Raw genomic sequence first — 19,756 nt, 5'->3', positions numbered from 1 at the left:
GTGAGCATCTGACTCTTGACTTCAGCTTGGGTCATGATATCACTGTCCTGAGATTGATTCCTGTGTTGGACTCTGTGCTCATCAGGGAGTCTGCTTCTCTCTCTGTCTCTCCACTCTCTCTCTATAAAATAAATAAAATAAATCTTAAAAAAAATTATGTTAGAATAGTAGAGTTGTGGTAAAGAGCAGTTGCAATGGTTAGAAAGACTGACCCATCTGATCCTTACGTTGTGCTTAAATATTTTCAACTCAAATCAGCTGGTCTTTCTTTCTTTCTTTCTTTTTTTTTGAAAATTTTATTTATTTGAGAGAGAGAGAGAGAGAGAGAGAGAGCATGAAAAGGGGAGGAGGGTCAGAGGGAGAAGCAGACTCCCTGCTAAGCAGGGAGTCTTATCCGGGACTCGATCCAAGGACTCCAGGATCATGACCTGAGCCACAGGCAGTCACTTAACCAACTGAGCCACCCAGGTGCCCCAAATCAGCTGGTCACTACCAATTTTGTTTTTCTGCTAGACAGCTTTTTCACCCCTCTTCTGTTTTATGATCTCATATTTCTTTTTTTTTCTCTCAGTCACATTGATGTGCATTTCACTACTCTGAATGTCATCATGTTAATGTACTTTAAAAAGATCCCAGTGACTCTTCTGTTAATCTTACATTTTTAGGAGTGGGAGAACTTAAAGAATTACTATCAAGCTCTTGAGGCATTGGGTATTTGCTGTTTTTTAACATCAGCAAAACATTCTGTTCCATCAGTACTTGACACTCTCAGTATTTGATTCCTGTATTATCAAGAGAAGAGCTCTAAGCGAGTCTCATTGTAGCAAAAAGTTTGCCGAGATGCTATAATTGTCAACATCAGTTCATGGTAGAGGATATTCACTAGGCGGCAATGGTTGTATAATGTCTCATTCATTTGATCTATTCCATCTCCATATTTAGAATACCTCTATACCCCATAAGAACGTAAAAACTGATACTATACTTGACCTTGTTTCCCTAGTAACAGCTTTCAACTGCTGTTGAAACTGCTGGTTTCGTTTCGTTTCGTTTCGTTTCGTTTCCTTTTTTTTCTTTTCTTTTCTTTTCTTTCTTTCTTTCTTTCCTTTCTTTCTTCTTCTTTCGCCACTGGTTTCAAATAGAGAAGTCCCCAAGCTGTGGTCCATGGCCTGGGTATGCTCAGCTGTGTCCAGAAGGACTGGTACAAAAGCATAGGAAGATCATGAATGTGCTGTCTTGTGGATACAGCCCAAGGTCAAGGACTATCACAGGACTAGAATTTTGTGTAGGGAGCACAGCCCCTTTGCCTAAAATTTGCTTACAGGTGAGGTTGCTGAAGAGTCAGCTTGGCATAGTGTCTACCATAGTGGCTCAGGTGAGGGTCACTCTTAAATTTTTGGATCTGTGTGATGATGAAGCATCAGTTTGATGAAGATAAGAAATATACCATTTGACATAATTGCACTGTTGCTATTCACAGACTCACCCTAGGTTGATTAGCCTAATGAGATAGATTACATGATGATTTTTCTTTTTTGTATCCCTTATAGCTCTTAGGTTAATAATGTCTTGTGTACAATAGATTCTTAATAAATATTTGTTGAAAAAAAAATAGTCATAGAGAAGGAAACAGAGTAACTTGGCATGAAAGTCCTGTGTAAGGCCTGCTCTGGGCTAAGAGCCATGCTGCCCTGTTCTTAAAGCCAAGGGGCTCCCTCCAAGCCTTCCTCCGAAATCCTTGATTTCTGGGCCAAGCAATGCAAAATGGCCCACTCCCATGATCAGAACCAGATTTCTTTCTAATGTGCAATAATAGGATAGGCTCTTCAAAAGCACTTCAAAGTAACCAGGAAAGTTAGGACTTGCCATGGCAAGAAACAGAGCAGGGGGCCCCTTGACTGGGGTCTGACATGAATCCTTGGTTGAACAAGTAATGGAAACTGACAAAGCTCCCAAACTGTAGAGAACCCAGAGCACAGAGAGGTTGGTTAGTCAGACTCAGTCATATTCCTCATGCGACATTCTACACTGAAGACACAGGGTTGAGGGAAGCCAAACTGGTGCCCATGCTTGCCTTCTTCCTGCACTGATGTGTAGATTTAAAAGACCTTTCTCGGCTGAGAGCCAAGTCGTGAGTCCAGCTCAAAGCAGAGCAAACTCACAGCTTCCTTTGCTTTGTAGCAAACCCTTATATCCAGAATCATTCTCAGCCCCTTTTTTCTAATAGGTCTGCTGTTACTATTACTAGTATGGTTATCATTTATTGAGTGTATGCAACTTGCTGTATATTAACTATTGTCATTTCAACTGTGAGTGAGGAAAGAGCAGCCCAGAGAAGTTAGTTAATTTGCCCACAGTCACACAGCTAGTAAATAGGAGAGCCAAGACCTAAACCCAGGCAGTCAGACTCTAGAACTAAACTCTTAACAACTACCCTATACCGAAACATACGCCTCATGAAGCACAGCAAACACGATTACACAGGGGCTCTATGAAAGTAAGACAACATGTTTCTATATAATACTACTCTGTGCATTTATATCTATATTATATATATATTATTATATATATTAAGGAATATATCATATATTAATAAATAGCTATTAATATATATTACTAAAGATTCTAGAGGCAGTTTTATAAAAATAAGATAATGTACTATATATATTATATATATATACACACCAGTATATTTATATATATATATATATATATATATATCAGCATATTACATATAATTGACCCTTGAATAACAAGGGTTTGAACTGTGCAGGCCCACTTACTGGTGTATTTTCTTTTTTTTTAAAAGCAGACTCCATGCCCAGCATGGAGCCCAACATGGGGTTTGAAGTCATAACCCCGAGATCAAGAAATGAGATTGAGAGGTGTCTCCTTGGGATGCCTGGGTGGCTCTGTCAGTTAAGTGGCTGCCTTCATCTCAGGTCATGATCCCAGGGTCCTGGGATCAAGTTCCGCATCGGGCTCCTTGCTCCCCTGTTTCTTTCTGCCTTGGCTCCTTCCCCTGCTTGTGCTCTCTTTCTGACAAATAAATAAAATAAGATCTTAAAAAAAAAAGACTTGGACCCTTAGGGGTACCTGGGTGGCTTAGTCATTAGGCGTCTGCCCCTTGCTCGGGTCATGATCCCAGGGTTCTGGAATTGAGCCCTGTGTCAGGCTCCCTGCTCAGCGGGAAGCCTGTTTCTCCCTATCCGTCTCCCCCAGTTTTTGTGTTCCCTCTCTCACTATCTCTCTGTCAAATAAGTGAATAAAATAAGTAAAAAAAAAAAAAGAGTTGGACCCTTAACTTCACATGGGAGGTGCCCCGCACGTGTGTTTTTTGGATAAATACAGTACAATACTGGAAATGTATTTTCTCTTCTTGATGACCTTCTTTATTTTTATTATTATTTAGATTATCTGTTTATTTGACAGAGAGAGAGAGTGCAAGCAAAAGCAGGAAGCAGGCTCCCGGCTGAACAGGGAGCCCAACTACCCAAGGCTTGATCCCAGGATCCTGAGATCATGACCTGAGCTGAAGGCAGTTGCTTAACCAACTGAACTACCCAGGCACCCCCTTGATGACTTTCCTAATAACATTTGCTTTTCTCTAGTTTACTTAATTGTAAGAATACCGTATATAATATGTATATGTGTATATGTATATATAAATATGTAAAATATGTATTAATTATCTGTTTATGTTATTGGTAAGACTTCCAGTGAACAGTGGGCTATGAGTAGTTTAAGTTTTTGGGGAGTCAAAAGTTATATTTAGCTTTTTGACTATGCGGGAAGTTGGTGCCCCAAAACCCCACACTGTTCGAGGATCACCTTTATATATTAGTTCTCTGTGGTATCAATAGTAGGTTGGTTTTTCTACATGTAGCAACAAATTCATAATAGTAAATATTCACCCTTCACTCTAGAGATGGGAGGTTACTTCTAGCCCCTTACCGTACGTAACCCTACAGCAATCCCTTAAGGACATAGGTCCTGTGTGCTGCAGGTGGCAGGCCAGCTTGTGAGAATTTCAAGAAGATATAAAATATTTGAGTCTTGAAAAAAGAGTGGCGCTAAACCATGAATAAAAACTGCAAAATCAAAATTAGTAAAAATTTAGTGAAATACTGTTCTAAACTACCATTATGTTAGCATCACTAATTGTTACACGTACTGTTAACAAACTTCCATTACATTTGAAAATACTTTGTGGATTAGGTTTTTTTTTTTCATTTTGTGAGAAATTCTGAAGTATGTACGTTTGCCAAAGAATCAGAGCTAATCATAAGCAAAATGAGTTTTGCATATGTAATTTTGATTGTAGATAAAAACTTTCAAATGGTTACAGGAAGCTCATTAATGGGAATGGGAATCATTGTAAAAATGTTTGAAATGTACAGGGTGGATTTTCTTATTTATTTATTGTAGAGGGGCAGGGGAGGGGCAGAGAGAGTCTTAGGCAGGGTGCACTGACCATGGAGCCTGACACGGGGCTCCGGCTCACGAGCCAGAGATCAGAACCTGAGCCCAAACCTTGACTGCTTAACCACCCACACCACTCAGGTGCCCCATTAACCTACCTTGTTTTCCCATTCATTCATTCATTCATTCATTTACTAATTGGGCTCCATGCCCAGGGTAGGGCTTGAATTCACAACCCTGAGATCAGGAGTCACATGCACTACCAACTGAGCCAGCCAGGAGCCCCTACAGGGTGGATTTTCTAGAAGAAGCCAAGGTCTGGGCCTGTGAAACTCCTAAAGTCACCTGATTACCACCATGCAGGATGAGAGCTGATTTGCCTAAGGTAAGTGTGTAGTTAAGTATGGAGGTCAAGCTCAGACCTAGTCTCCGGGCTGTGGTGTTCTTTCTGTTCAGGGTCTCCGGGGAGCAGTCTCCTTCAACATCTAGATCCCCTTCAGGACCTGCCAAATCAGTGCCTGTCACTGATAGAGACACATTCTGGATTACGTTCACTTATATATGCTCCACTGTAATTATTTACAAGAACTAACCAGCTGTTCCCTCACCGAGTCTTGTGAGACTGTGCCTGGCAGCAGTGGGAACTAAAAGTGAACTTGGAGATTTCACCCTATGTCGAATCCCTTGGACAGTTTATAACAAACTGAGATGAAACCACTTTTAACCTATCTGGAGACGCAGGCATATAGAAAAGGAGGGTAGTGTGGCAGTTCATTTCAAGGGTTAGAAGGGTTTCAAGGGTTTTAAGTCCTGGGTTTGAAAAATTCTGTGACCTCGAGTTAGTAATGTCTCCATGCCTCGGTTTCTTCCTTTCTAAAACCAGATGATAATAATAAAACCTACTGAATTGGGGCCGCCTGGGTGGCTCAGTTGGTTAAGCAACTACCTTCAGCTCAGGTCATGATCTCGGAGTTCCGGGATCGAGTCCTACATTGGGCTCCCAGCTCCATGGGGAGTCTGCTTCTCCCTCTGACCTTCTCCCCTCTCATTCTCTCTCTCACTCTCTCTCTTTCTCAAATAAATAAATGAAATCTTAAAAGAAAAAAAAAAAGCCTACTGAGTTACTGTGAAGTTTCAGTGAGATAATGTATGTGTTCTCTTTGCTTGCTGTAACTGAACGGTTTATGAAGTGCTCAACAAGTGAGCTCTTTGTATTATTACTTGCCTTCATTTCTTATCAGTAGTCTAGCTCTTTGTCCAGTACTTAAAAAGCATACCCAGGAGATAGGCATTTTATATATTATTATGTATTGCTGGTCTAATAGAGAAGGCACAGCCCCTGTGAAGGGGTATATGGCAATGTCTAGTACAAATATGTATGCATTTACCCTTGACTTGGCAGTTCAACCTCTAGGAGGGTTGTTTTGTAAGCATTTTTCTTTTTAAGATTTTATTTATTTATTTGACAGAGAGATCACCAGTAGGCAGAGAGGCAGGCAGAGAGAGAGGAGGAAGCAGGCTTCCTGCGGAGTGGAGAGCCCCATGCGGGGCTCAATCCCAGGACCCTGGGCTCATGACCTGAGCTGAAGGCAGAGGCCTTAACCCACTGAGCCACCCAGGTGTCCCAAGCATTTTTTATTTTTAAATAATCTCTACACCCAATGTGGGGCTCAGACTCAGAACCCCTAGGTCAAGAGTTGCATGCTCCACCAACTGAGCCAGCCAGGCCTCCTCTCAACTTCTAGGACTTCTGAGCCAATGTCATAAAAGTAAAAACAAAACAACATAAATAAACACCTAAAATATATTGAGTGTCTGTAGGCCAAATACTTTACTGCATACTTCAACATGATCTCCTTGTATTTAAGCCTTTAAATCTGGAGTGCTAAGTAGCTCTCACCCCATTTTACAGATAAGGCAAGTGTGGCTCAGTCACTCTCTTCTGATCACAACACAGTCAAGAAGTCATGGCTACAAAGTTTGAAACTAGAAATGTCTTTTTTACTATCCTATACTTTCTTCCAATAGAGTGTCTTCGAAACTCATGGTAGGAGCTTGTATTTGAGAAGGCCATTTATAAAATCAGTCCTTGAAAAGAAATTAAACTAGCCTCTATTTCCTGGCAGGCATATATTGCACCACAGAGCCACATACTGAACCACCAGCCACAGATCTGATAGCTTCCTGTGTTCACCTAAGCCAATGTGTTGTTTAAAACCAGGGAACACCTGAACATCCGTACCTATCTCCAAAACATTTCCGATCCGTAAGGCATTGGGACTGGCCTCTGATTTTGCATTTCACTGAATTATTGCAAAAATGCTTTGGCTTTTTTGTCATCAAAACCAAACCAAAAGTTGTACGCGTGCTCTTTGAACTTAAACCATTCATGATTTCAACAGAGCTGTTGTATGTGCACCTGCAGCAATATTTAGAGATGTGAACATCTTAGTTAAATACCAAATGTACGTGGGATCATCTTCAAGTTGATTTTACAGTTAATTTTAATGGGTGTGATGGATAAATTAAGAGGGTGTGATTTCCAAGGTCAAACTCCAGACCCTGCTATCAGGTGATTTTAGCAGTTGTCTGAATTAATGGTATGCTCCAAAATGAACAGTAAGTTCAGACTATAAGTGTGGATTTAAAATGTAAAAGCCGTTTTCTAAATTCAGGATCGAAATAGTGAAAGTGGCTCTGCTATCCCTATAGAATTTCCTTCAAAGACTGATGAGACCGCTGGCCTTGAAAGCTGCCTTCTTATATAGATTACGAGAGTTATTCTTTTAAAGGGGGAGCTTTGTTTACATTGACAACTTCTGGTAGATGGCTAAAACTAATAAACACGTAGATATTGAAACTTACACTCTTTAAAAACAAAAAGAAGAGAAAGAAAAGAAGCCTTTGTCTAAAATTGGTAGATTTTCCCATACAGCTTGTTTTTGATTTATAAATTTCTATTTCCTACCCCAGAGGGGGTGGTGGAGGGTAGGTTATGGCTCTTTGGAGGCAGGTGGTCTTCTGGGTTATGCTAATTTGTTGCCAGGGGCTCAAGGCTTCTCATTCAGCAGAGAATAATTTTTGGCTACAGAAGTTCAAAGATTTACAGAAGGCTGCTCTCTGGATAGCTGTGCTTGTAATCACGTTAGTCCTCCTTATTAAAAAAAACTTCCAGTGTTGACAAATGGCACACTCAGGAAACCTGAGTTCATAAACTACTTCACAGAAAATATTATTAATATTGATGAAATTAGTCTTTAACACTTTCTTTTTTTTTCTTTAACACTTTCTTGAACCAGCCTGAAAAACCTTTCCGTTCTTCCCAGCCCCAGGACTAGAAGAGCAGGTAAGGGCACAGTCCCATCTGATGAGAACACCCCCCCCCCCCCGTTTCAGTTTGGTTCCTGGCACTGTTCACTCGGGGAGCTGCTCCCTCTCCACAGAGACGTCATGGCTCCTGGTGAGGTAATCAGGGAACCCTATTCCTAGTTGCTTCTCTCTTAAGTTCTCTCAAAGTGGGAAAGTAAAGGTTGAGGCTGGTTGTTTGTCTGTGGCTTTGCCCCAAATCAAGCTGACTTTCAGCCGTAGGCTATGATATAATCCTAGTGGAAGTGATTATTTGTTTGCAAGATCTTTGGACACTGGGAAGAGGGGTGCTATAGGAAGCCTTGGGAACACTGCAGAGAATGGGGAAAAGTAAAGAAGAGAACAAGAGCCTATTGAGCACCTACTGTATTCTGTACACTGTTAAATCCTTTATGTATATCATATTGTTTGGTCTTCATAGCTGCTCTGAGAAAGAGAGATCTCCATTTTATTGGAGAGCAAGGCAAATGGTGGTTAGCGGCCAAACCCATCCACTTAGTGGATGGCTTTCTATTGCCTGAAGGGGCACCCTGTTCACTTTCTATCACAGGGAAAAAGAAGTGTAGCTGGAGTAGAGGAGGAGGGAGAGGGAAGAGAAGGAGAGGAGAAAGAAAAACTTAAAAAAAAAAAAAAAAGATGAATGTGAGAGAGCTCTGAACCTTTGCCAGTGGTTATTAGAAGTTAATGCTATCTGAAGTGAGGGTAACCCCAAGAAAGACTGGAAACTCGGCACACCATGACTCATCTTCCAGCTTCTGGGTCACACTGGGCCATCTATGCCATTTTAGGAGGAACCTAGTTTTTGGAAACTGTTTGGTAGATTCTCGACTTAATGCTTATCCTGCCCAGAGACATTGCTATGTAATAGGAAAATTTCACCCAAAGTATTGTAAGTCTCTGAACATTTGAGAAGAGAACATTTCTTTGCTCAGTCGGTGATCCAGTTTCCAAGTTAGCCTTGGAAGCAGGAGGTCTGCGTTTCTTTGCAGAAACAACTCTCTAAGTATTGACTTCAGTTTCTACAGTATTCTGTTTTTAGCTTCCTGACACACTGCTTACTGCTTTTCACTCTGGTGGAACCAGGAGGAACTCCTTCCCCCAGGCAGACCTTCCCAATCTCTGTAGCTATCTGACTTAAAGGTCTGAAAAGATGTTTCGTTTTGATTTCTCATGGTAAAAATGTTGAGACCTTATTCTAAATTTATTTCTGGAAATGGGTCCATCAGCTGTCTATTTGTTAATGGATTTACCGCAGTCTAGCTTGACATCTGAGCATATGGGCTTTGCTCAAAAAGTAGAAAGACACAATGACAAGGACAAAATTCAGCTAGGGAGGAAATGACATTAATAAATTTGGAGTATTTTTTTAAATGTTAAATTCATTTGGGGTTGTTATGATATGGCTATTCGTGTCCCCTCAAAATTCACATGTTGAAAACTTACACCCCCCAAGGTGATGCTATTAGGAGGTGGGGCTTTTGGGAGGTGAATAGCACAAGAAGATGGAACCGTCATGAATGGGATCAGGGCCCTTATAAAAGGGATCCCAGAGAGCTCCTTCCCACTTCCACCATGGGAGGACACAGTGAGAACTCAGCAGAAGAGGGACCACAGCAGACACCAATCTTGGATTTCTAGTCCCCTCAACGGTGAGCCGTAAATCTGTTGTGTAAGCCACCAATCTACCATAATTTGTTGCAGCAGCCCAAACAAACCGTGACAGGGATATTTGAGATGCACTGCATGTCATATTATGGAGAACAGTATTTCTTAAGCAGAGAAATAGAGTATTTCCATATTCAGCATGCAAGTAAAACCAGATCATAGCTTTGAATTGGAAGAACAGCTCCATTTTTAATAGATTTACCATACAGGCATTATGCTGTGGGTATTATGAATTTTGAATATGGGGAACAAAGATTGAATAAAGATTTTACTTGTTTTTTCCCTATGCCTGAGGAGTCATTTCATTTTCTGGGTCAGGCTGTGAGGCCATAGAAAGCACCACCTCAGATGTGACAAAAGTCTTAAGTCCCCCACCCTGAAGGGGATTGTGGCTCACCAGCCATTACCATGGAGAAGTAAGATACTTAAAACCTATCTAAATAAAATGAAGTGACAAGAAGAAAAAAGGAAAACAAAAGCTCCACATGGCCAAGGGAGGTTTTGTTGATGAAGTGGAAGCTGGTCGTGGAGACACAGGAAATTTACTGTTCACACAGGTTTCACTTCTGCGGCTCACTGAAGCCCCATGGCATGCCTATACGGGACACAACTGTGGGCCAGGACTTGAAGAACCATCTCATCTGTTAGATTTTTTCATAGTGGCTCATCTGTTCCCATTTTTGAAGATGTGGAACTTTTCCAAAAAAGCCAAACTTCATTCCCTTTTATAGGCTTTCTAAAGAGTTTGATGCCATTTTGGTATTTTGGATTCTCAGCTACCTCTGAGGTCTAAACAAATCACTTTTGAGGCAAATTCTCCTCATGGAACACACCCAGGTTATCAGTCACCAGGGCCTGTCACCAGCCTCTGCTGTCTCATCTTGTCCCTCCAGGCTGGATGCCTCCTTCCCAATGCTCCCCTTGCCACATGTCTGAACATACCACGGGTCTCTTGGATAAAGAGCGGCTGCCTGGGGCTGGACCCTTCCTCCATGGAAAGAAAGAGCAGCCTATAGAATGTCAGGGCAGGCAGCCTAACTCAGGCCTGCCTCATTTCTTTGTGACCTGCATTCTCATTTCTCCTTGATGAGCCTGGTGTGCTGGCCCCACTTGTGGAAATATGTGCCCGGCTCCCTGCCTTCTCCCTGCTTCAATTTCAAGAGGGAAAATCCCTTCTAAGAGGAATATTTAGAAGATCATATCATGGACTTCCTGGTACAGAATGGTTTTGCTCCCATTGGATGAAAGAGTTTTTCTCCGGTTACTATGCCCCAACCACCTTCCACCTCCCCATTCTCCCAATTTGCTTCTGGATGTTTCTCTCTTACCCTGATTTTATTCCAGCGGGATTATCAATCAAAAATTAGAGCCCAGAATCCATCAGCATTATCAATAAAACTTTGCAACTATTTAAAGTTTTTTTCCTGCTCAGATATTTTTCTTCATTGCAAAATCGTGACAGCATTGATGTGTGTTACTGTGTAAGCATAATTTTAGGTCTTTAAAACATGAAAGGACATTTGACTTTTAACCTTACCATTAATGCGGTATAAATAGCATTTTTCTTTTTGCTGATTTAAAAAGCTTACGTGAAGCTGCAAAATGCTGAAGGAGGCACCCCTGCTTCAGAGAAAGAGAAAGCAGAAAATTGCATGACGAAAATACTTGGTGGGAAGTAGCACAGGCAATCTTTGTGGATTTTTCTCTTACAACTTTGAGAATTGTTTTTCCTTAAAAAGAAGCGAAAAGATAAGCTACCTAAAATAATGCTATTTTTAGAGTTCTGCGATAATCCCAACACAGAGTAATTCTTAAAGAAAAGGTAGGTTTCATTTCTGGCCATGGATCCCCTCCACTGATTTACGTACTCCTTGACATGATTAGCGGGAGGAAGCTGCCTCGAGTTCATACCACAGATGGAAAATAGCAAGTACAGTAATCAGCTAAGCGTTCATAAGGACTGCTGTCTGACGTTTGATGTCGGACCAAGAGATAGTCTCACACACATTCCACTAAGCATGCTGGTCAAAAATCTCACATTCCAGATGCACCAAGAATGCATGCGTTGAGCACACGCGCACCCCACCCCCACCCAAGACTGCGCTCCAGACAGCCCCCCTGAGCACACGTGTCCTAACACAGTTAAAACAGAGCATGCTTCCCAGCCTTCAAGCTTCCACAGTCCTCAGCCAAGAAGCTGTGCCAAAGATGCTCAAGCCGCAGTCGAAGGGGGCCTGACCTCTGATACCCACAGCTGCCCCAGCGGACTTCCCGTGAGCCCCAGGGGCTCGGGGGAGGCCCAGAGATAAGGAGGCTGCTGAAAAAGCCCTAAGCAGTCATTCTGCTTCTTGCTCTTGTTTTTCCTGACTCTCTTCATTCTCTGGACAACGCTAACCTGTTCGAGGGGTTTGGCTAGGCCATGCTACCCAGTAGTGACAGTAGTCACTAACAAAACAATGAATGGAACATAGTTCCAGCGGAACAAGAGTTTAAATTATCTAACGTTCTCATGGCCTCCTGGCTTTTTAAAACATTTATTTTGTCTTTCCATCCTTTTGTTGCAAGTGGAATACAGTGCTTAAGCCAAATAGGCAATGTAAAGCTCTGACTTCAAAGCCGTTCCTTGATAAAACATCAAAACTGCCCAGGGTGGACCAACTGTTATCTGAAATTCTACAGATAATTAACTGAAACTCAGTGGCTCATTTGCCACTGGGAGTTTCTGCAGACAAGGCCATTCTCTTGGACCTGCTTGATTTTGTTGCTGTCTCCTCTGTTTTGTTAGGCTGGGAGAGGTTTGCATAGTCTCATGATAAGACTCCATGTTCCCATGCAGAGGAAACTTGACTCCTGCTTGGCCTCATAGAGGCCTGGAACTGGCACGGGACTCTCCCTTTTGCCTAATGTGACATCATTTTCTCCTCTTTCTCGACCTGGAAACACCACTGCCTGCACCTTTTCCTGGTCCTTCGCTTACTTGAGAAGAGCAGCATGCTTTCCACTGTGAATGTCAGAAATGCTGCCTTTTCAACTTTGCTTTGTGAAATGGGATGGTACTAAGTCTACAGAAGGCACAGAGTTCCCCATTTTGGGTTTGCCAGTCCTGTGGGTACATGACTGAGCTCCTCCCTCATCTCCCAGTCTTCAGACTCCAGCCCATCCAATCCCTTTGCTTGAATTAAGCAGATGGTCTCATCACTCCTACCCCCTGGCATTTTTCCACTTCCCACCTCCATGCATTGCTCATTCATCAAGCCACATCTCCTTTTAAATGTGAAGACTCACCTGAAAGCCCACCACCTCTTCCAAGGAGCCTCCCCTGATTAAGTAGGGATGAAGGAACCTTCAAAGCATGACTGACAGATTCCCGATAAATGAGAACACACACACCCAAAACAAACACAGAGACTCACAAGAAGAGAAAATTACACATTCGCTACTTGCGCTGTGTGCTTCTATGAGGATAAGGAGATCAACATTATACCAATAACCAATTAATCATTTCAGATGATGGGGTATTTTCAACATTCTTGGGGGTTAGCAAAACCCTGCTGTCCTCTCCCACACCAATCCTCCTCTTTCCTTAAACCCCCTTTCCCTTTCTTCTTAGCTTCCTGCATGCATGGCTAAAGGGAATTGCCTCTCGCTAGATATGGATGATGCAAATACCGTCGACAGAAGCTGGTCCTCCCAGTGCCTCCTGGGTGCTGGTGGATCACACTGCCTGGGAAAAAGCTGCATCTGAGGCCACTCAGTGCCTTCACCACTTAGGGTTCTCATCAGGGAGCCTAAACAACTCCATGCCCACCTACTTGGGCAAGCATGTTGGCTACGTTAGGATGAGGGACCAAAACACTGTAGAGAAGGTCCTGCTGAAAGAATGGGGGGCAAGGTTTCTGGCAAGACTTTACATCCAGCCTCAAATAAGGCTGCTGGAGAGAGCAAGGGGATCTGGAAAGAACCTTGGATCTGAGGCAATCACATCAGGAAACAGAACGAGACACGTTCGCGCCCCTAAAGACTGCCCTCTTGGGTCAGTGTTCATGCCACGGGTGGAGGCCCGAGAGACTCATGGCATTGAAAGACCAGAACGAGGAGAGACACAGATGGAATGGTGACAGCTGGCAATTAGAACAGGCACCACACACTGCTGCCACAGACGCTTTCTGGCTACAAAGCCACGCTAGGCAACCTTTAAGCAAAACAGTATTGATTTTGTGGTTGTGCAAACGTACCTTCAACTGCAGAACTCAGTTTTATGACACCTTGAATAAAAACAAAAAGTGGCAGTTATATAATGGCCCCAAATAACCTCTTCTCGTCTTCTCAAAACACACACATGCTTCGGATCTAGAGTTTTTGCTCGTATTTTGAGGATTTAACTAAACAAACATCAACTTTGAGAATAAAGTAATTTTCAGTCCATTGTTAGACTAAATGATGTCTTCATTAACCCCACTCAAACCATTTGGGGGAGTTTTTCGCTGAATAAGCCATCTGACACGTTTTTGGGTAAAACAAAGGCCAAGTCTGTCTGAATGACTTTCTGTAAATAAATCATGCTGGATAGTGAATTGATGAAACTTCACACAATGGGACACCAGTGGCTAGTACTTTCTATTTAATGCTATGTATAGAGATCATTTGATACATGCTGGGGCAGGGTTGCTGTCAAAATATATAACAGGTGGTAAAAAACCATGGTGTGATCTGGCAGCTTCCTTCTCTGAGCTGGTTGGGCCACAGGCCATTTACTGGTCAGATGTGTTCAGCGATCCCTCTCCCTGCAGGTCAGTAAAAGGGCTCCTTGAGCGTGTCAAATTGTTCATGGAGCAAGTAGACATTACTCTTGACTGGATATTCATGTGCCTTTTCAGGGAATTTAAAGACTTTAAATTCAGTGAATTTAAACACTTAATTGTGGTAAATTAGACTGGGTCCTATGATTTGATTAAAAATTCCCTTTTTTGGTAGGTCATAGTTATAAATAATAGTCCCCAAACCCTATGTGATAGCCATGATACTTTAGGCTGAACAACAATATCTATTTACATTTTCCTGTGGTTGACATTCTGGTTCTCTTTCCAACCAGAGGAGTTTCAAATTAAAAGTGGAAACAAAACCCTCTTCAAAATCGATAAGCCAAATTGGTATGAGCATGAACACACACTGATTTTAACAGATTGTTAACAAAGAGACAAACTTGCTCTTCACCACAGCTTTCTGAAAAAGCTGCTTTTAAGTTACCTATCAAATTTCATCTTTCCTGCAGAACCAGTAGTGTCTGGTCAATGTTTAATAAGGGACTATCCAGGGCAAAAAGTGTGCATATAAATGTAGGTGGGTTTTTCCTGATTTTTACTGATATAAATGATGTATGATACCTAATCTAAAAAAATAGTAAAATACACAATGCTCTTTATTTCAAGTTCTGTATAATCAATTGATTCACACAGAATGCTTTTGTTGAGTTTGGTCCAACTCTTGTATTCATAGCTAGCAAGTCAATCGCTATTGGACAAAATCACGCATTGAGTTTCATCCCACTCTGCTCTTTTCCCAATAAATTTAATTATCACTACATCTCTTCTGTGGCTTACTGCTGAACTATTTTTCACGCTGTCATATAAGTTATTTTTTCATTACATTAAAACTCTTTCAACTTTAACACTAGGTAAGTACTTCCACCATGGCCTATTTCAGGCTACCAGCCTGATGTCAGCGAACGTGGTGTTGAAAAGAGATGGGCAAGGAACAATACCATTAGGTAGTATTTTGACCATGCAAGTACAGTTGTTATAAACAACCTCAAGAGTATGGAAAATAAACTGTAGTCAAATGATGAGAAAGGAATTATAAGTATTTATTACCTTTGTTTTTAACATAATTTAATTATAAGTTTATATCTTTTATAACAATGACTGTGTTTGATAATGGGCTCACAGAACACCCCAAAATAAAAGAATTTGCTCTTGCAAGTTGGTATGAACCAAGTCTAGCATAACATTGTCACCACTGATGTTTCTTTCCACTCAGGCCCACAGAAGAAAATCTTGATCTTCAGAATACTTCCTGAGCTATTCATAAAAGGGGTAATAATTTAACAGAACAAAGTACATGTAAGTAAACTTAGCATTTGCTATTATTTTTCCAGTAATTTCAAAACCTTTTAAAACTGTCATACGTACTATCCATGGATCACCCGGGAAATAACAGTCACTAACAGTCAACCACGAACATAACCTAAATGGACTTGGCAAGCCCACTTATGCCAAGAGGTATGAGTCACTGGCTTATTAAACAATGATCCTGTCTTTTTTTTTTTTTTAACTGGAGGATTCTTATACAGGATATCAGTTCATGATACTGATTTTTTTAAGCCATATTTATTTTTGTGTATAACCATGGTGTCAGCAACTGCCATTGAGATAAAAGGACAACAGTGTGCTCTAATCAAGGTGCTCTGATCAGGCTTTATGCTGGTAGAGCAAGAAAATCAAAACAAGTTTTTATGGGATTTGTGGGTGGTGGTGGACCAGAGCCCAGTAATACTTTTATTGAATAAGGAGAAAAAATTAAGTTAAAAAACAATTAACATCTGATTTTAGAGCTCTAATTATTAACATTATCTTAATAAAAACATTAGTGATTCATCAACTCCATATAGACATCTCCTATTTTTTCTTTAAATCCCAAATGAGGCTTTTTCCTATAGTAGGACAGGCCTTTATAAAGATATTGCAAAATAACTGTGTTGTAGTGAAAATATAGAATTAGCTAAATCTAATTAGATAGCTACTTTTAATATTATACAAAAATTGTAGAATGAGGGGAAGACATTTTATTTTAAAATATGAATATTTTTAAAAATTTGAATATTTAAGAAATGGTTGATGTCGATGCTGAAAAGCTACATGTAGCACTCTTGACTTCCAGGACACACGATAGACATTATCTTGTGACTGGCTGATGTTGACATTGCCTGGAATTCAGGGTAAGCCGTAACACATACATATATGTATATAGACACACAGTGGATCCTACTCCTCCCTAGCCCTCCCTTTAAAGTTTCATCATCTGCAAGTGTTAGAAAATAAAATGTAAAAAAAGAGAGAGAAGGAAAAGAAAGCTAACTGTTCTTCCCTCAATTTGATATCTTAATGTAGCAAAATTCCTAATCTTGTGGGTGGATTCGTGCAGACCATGTCTATTGTTTTCCTGCAAGTCAGAGCGAATCACTACCCGGGTATGCTTTCAGCAACACTTCCCCAATTCCAAAGTCGTTCCACCCTCTTTCCTACCTCCCTCACCTAATTACTAATTTCAGTTGATCTAAAATAATTTTTGAGAGTCAAGTTAGAATAATCCATGCTGAAGTGTGAATGACAAGGGCTCGCTCAAATCTTCCAGTGACATCTCATTGTTGTTGGATTGGTAATAAAATTTTTAACCCTAGCTGTCAAAGCCCTATGTCATATATTCCTGCTGATTTTGTTATGTCATCTGACTTTCTCCCTTTTCCAAGATGCATTAGCCACTTTGGTCTTTTCCCTGGTGCCTAGTGCCCTGCAGTGCTAATTCCTTTCTGCCCATGGGGTGCCTCCCTCTGGGGTGAGTGCTTTCCCCTGACCTGCTAGATCTTCCTGCGCGCAGCCCCTTCTCTTCAGATTTTACTTCAAATTGTCCCTCCCTCAGAGAGCCCTTCCTTGATTCTTGTATTTAGAGCAGACCCAGTAAGAACTCTGTAGACCCTCTCTCTTCCTTATTTCTTCTATGCCAGTTATCCCTACTTGGGATTATGTCACTGATTTATCACTCGGTTCCTTGTTTATATGTCTCTGCCTCATTACAGTGTAAGCAGAATGAGAGCAGGGACCTGGTTTGTCTTGCTTACTGCTTTAACTCCCGTGACTAGAACCATGCCTGGCGTACAGCAAATACTCAAGTATTTATCTATTGAATAAGTGGTCATTCCCAAGTGTTTCCTGGGATCCTAAAAAGAGAATTTTATCAATCCCTGTAAATGTAACTCAAACATGTCTTAATTGTGGATACTGTTGAGCAGAATGCTCAGATTTCACTATATGGACCACTGTCTGTTTCTACTTGGAGGCTGGTCTTCGTGGAAGCTAGTGAACATTGCCATGTGGCGTAAATATACATAAATTACAGTAATATTTGGGTTTCAGGATTATACTGTTAAATAGATTCCCAAGAAGTCATTTTATCAACGAATTGGAGTCAAGGTTATGCTGTAAATGGACTTCAGGAAATATCAACTAATTGATTTTATATCCAAATACCTCAAGAATTTGCAGTTCTTTTATCTCTGCTGTCATCACCTTAGGGCAAGCTGCCATAGCAATGCTCACACGAATCTGTATAATATGATAAGGATTGAGAAAAAGGAACCAAGAAAGGACCATTCAGTTTTTTATGTCCTCTTTCCGATGCAGTCTTATACTGTAGCTGGAGTGGTCTTTTCAAAGGCAAGTCCAATTATGTCATACCCCTCACCCTTTAAAATTCTTAAATGCCTTTTCATTCTTTTTTTTTTTTTTTTTAAGATTTTATTTATTTATTTAACAGAGATCACAAGAGGCAGAGAGGCAGGCAGAGAGAGAGGAAGGGAAGCAGGCTCCCTGCCTAGCAGAGAGCCTGATTCGGGGTTCAATCCCAGGACACTGGGATCATGACCTGAGCCAAAGGCAGAGGCTTTAACCCACTGAGCCACCCAGGCGCCCCACTTTTCACTATTCTTAAGTCCAAGATTGAAAGCCCTAACAGGACTTGCATAGTCCTTCATGAGGTTACTCGAGGCAGAATAAAAATGCCCACAAATTCTTCCGTTCACCTCCCACAGAGAGATGGAAGTTGTGTCCCACTTATTCTTGAATTTGGGCAAACTCTGTGACTACTATGACCTTTAAAATAAAGTGGAAATGAGAGTGCCTGGGTGGCTCAGTTGTTACGTGTCTGCCTTCGGCTCAGGTCATGATCCCAGGGTCCTGGGATTGAGCCCTGCATCAAGCCCCGCATTGGGCCCTGCATGGAGCCCTGCATTGGGCTCCTTGTTCAGAGGGAAGCCTGCCTGTCCCTTTCTCACTCCCCCTGCTTGTGTTTCCTTTGTTACTGTGTTTCTCTCTGTCTATGCCCAGGCCCATGAACCTGGCAGTCTCTTCCTGTCTCTTGGATCACTCCCTCTGAGTACCCTGAGACACCATGTTACAAGTCCTGAGCATGGAGGCCATGGGTAGACATTCTGACAAACAACACAAGCTGAGGGAAGTTGCTAGAATGCCCTGGGGAAACTGTTGGTGGAAGCTGGGAGGACAGGGAAAACACTATCCTTGGAGACTGGAAGGAAAGTCAAGTCATCTGATGTAGTGGTGGGATGTTTGGCAACATTATGACCTATAGTAACATGGAAAAACAGAAAACATACCTAATATAAATTATATATTTATATATATATATATATATATATATATATATATATATATATATATATAAACTCATATACCTAATGAGTTTGTAGATTTTTAGTAAGATTTCCAGGAAAGAACATGTAGAGTGCTAGTTAGTTTTTTTTCAAGAGTTGCATATAATAAAGTACAGGTAAAAAAAGTGTGTTAAAAAAAGAAAGGGACTTCAGTTTTCAAGCAAAATTTAGAGGAAATATAGATCTAGGACTTGTTGGTTTTTAAAAAAGATAACAGGGTTTCATAATCTTAGCCTTTCCAATGGCAAAAGCTCCCAAAGTATGAAACTTACTGAGGATGAGGACCATCTCAGGGGAATAGCTGTAAGACCCATTTTTATGACTGTAGAAAGATTTAAGCATGTGCCTCAAAAACTTATAAAGAGATGAAAGGTCTTCTAAAAAAGTGGTTCCACAGCACCCTGACTCTGAGCCCAGGCCAGAGAAGTGCCTGTCTGGAGGAAAACTGTGCATGTGTTTTATCTAACAGAGTGAAGTCTAATAGGATTCATAGGAAGCCCATGAAGATATCAAGAGAAGTGTTTAGTGGATACATTATCAGTGTGGACAAAAATGGGCAGAGATAGTTCAGAGTGAGAATCTTTAAAGCCTCCAAGCATCTATGGGCAGGGACTAGACTAATAAAATTAATCAGTTGCAAATGACATCTTATGTGCTATAGACTGAGTCTTGTCCCCTATTCCTGCCCCCTGCCCCAAATTCATATGTTGAATCCCTAACTAATCCTCAGTGTGATGGGTTTTGGCAATGGGGCCTTTGGGAGGCCATCTTCAGGACAGGAAGAACGTTCTTACCAGAACC

At 41.2% G+C, this 19,756-nt stretch overlaps 1 protein-coding gene across 6 annotated transcripts in view; it reads right to left on the bottom strand.

Moving 5' to 3' along the window:
- Positions 1-19,756, bottom strand: part of LOC111142569 (DLG associated protein 1) — a 328,275-nt gene that overhangs the window by 97,244 nt on the left and 211,275 nt on the right. For 3 of the 6 annotated variants that reach the window (XM_022495839.1, XM_022495842.1, XM_022495843.1), the window contains exon 5: positions 13,689-13,718. The exons of the other annotated variants lie outside the window; for them this stretch is intronic. In XM_022495839.1, the coding sequence (XP_022351547.1) occupies positions 13,689-13,718 (30 nt within the window). The remainder of the gene's footprint in view (positions 1-13,688; positions 13,719-19,756) is intronic. 6 annotated transcript variants of the gene reach the window in all.

Source organism: Enhydra lutris, unplaced genomic scaffold, assembly GCF_002288905.1.
Source record: "Enhydra lutris kenyoni isolate GAN:26980312 unplaced genomic scaffold, ASM228890v2 scaffoldscaffold8, whole genome shotgun sequence".
Lineage (NCBI taxonomy): Eukaryota > Metazoa > Chordata > Mammalia > Carnivora > Mustelidae > Enhydra > Enhydra lutris.
The sequence above is the reverse complement of the archived record's forward strand: the minus strand, read 5'-3'. Positions and strand labels throughout refer to the sequence as shown.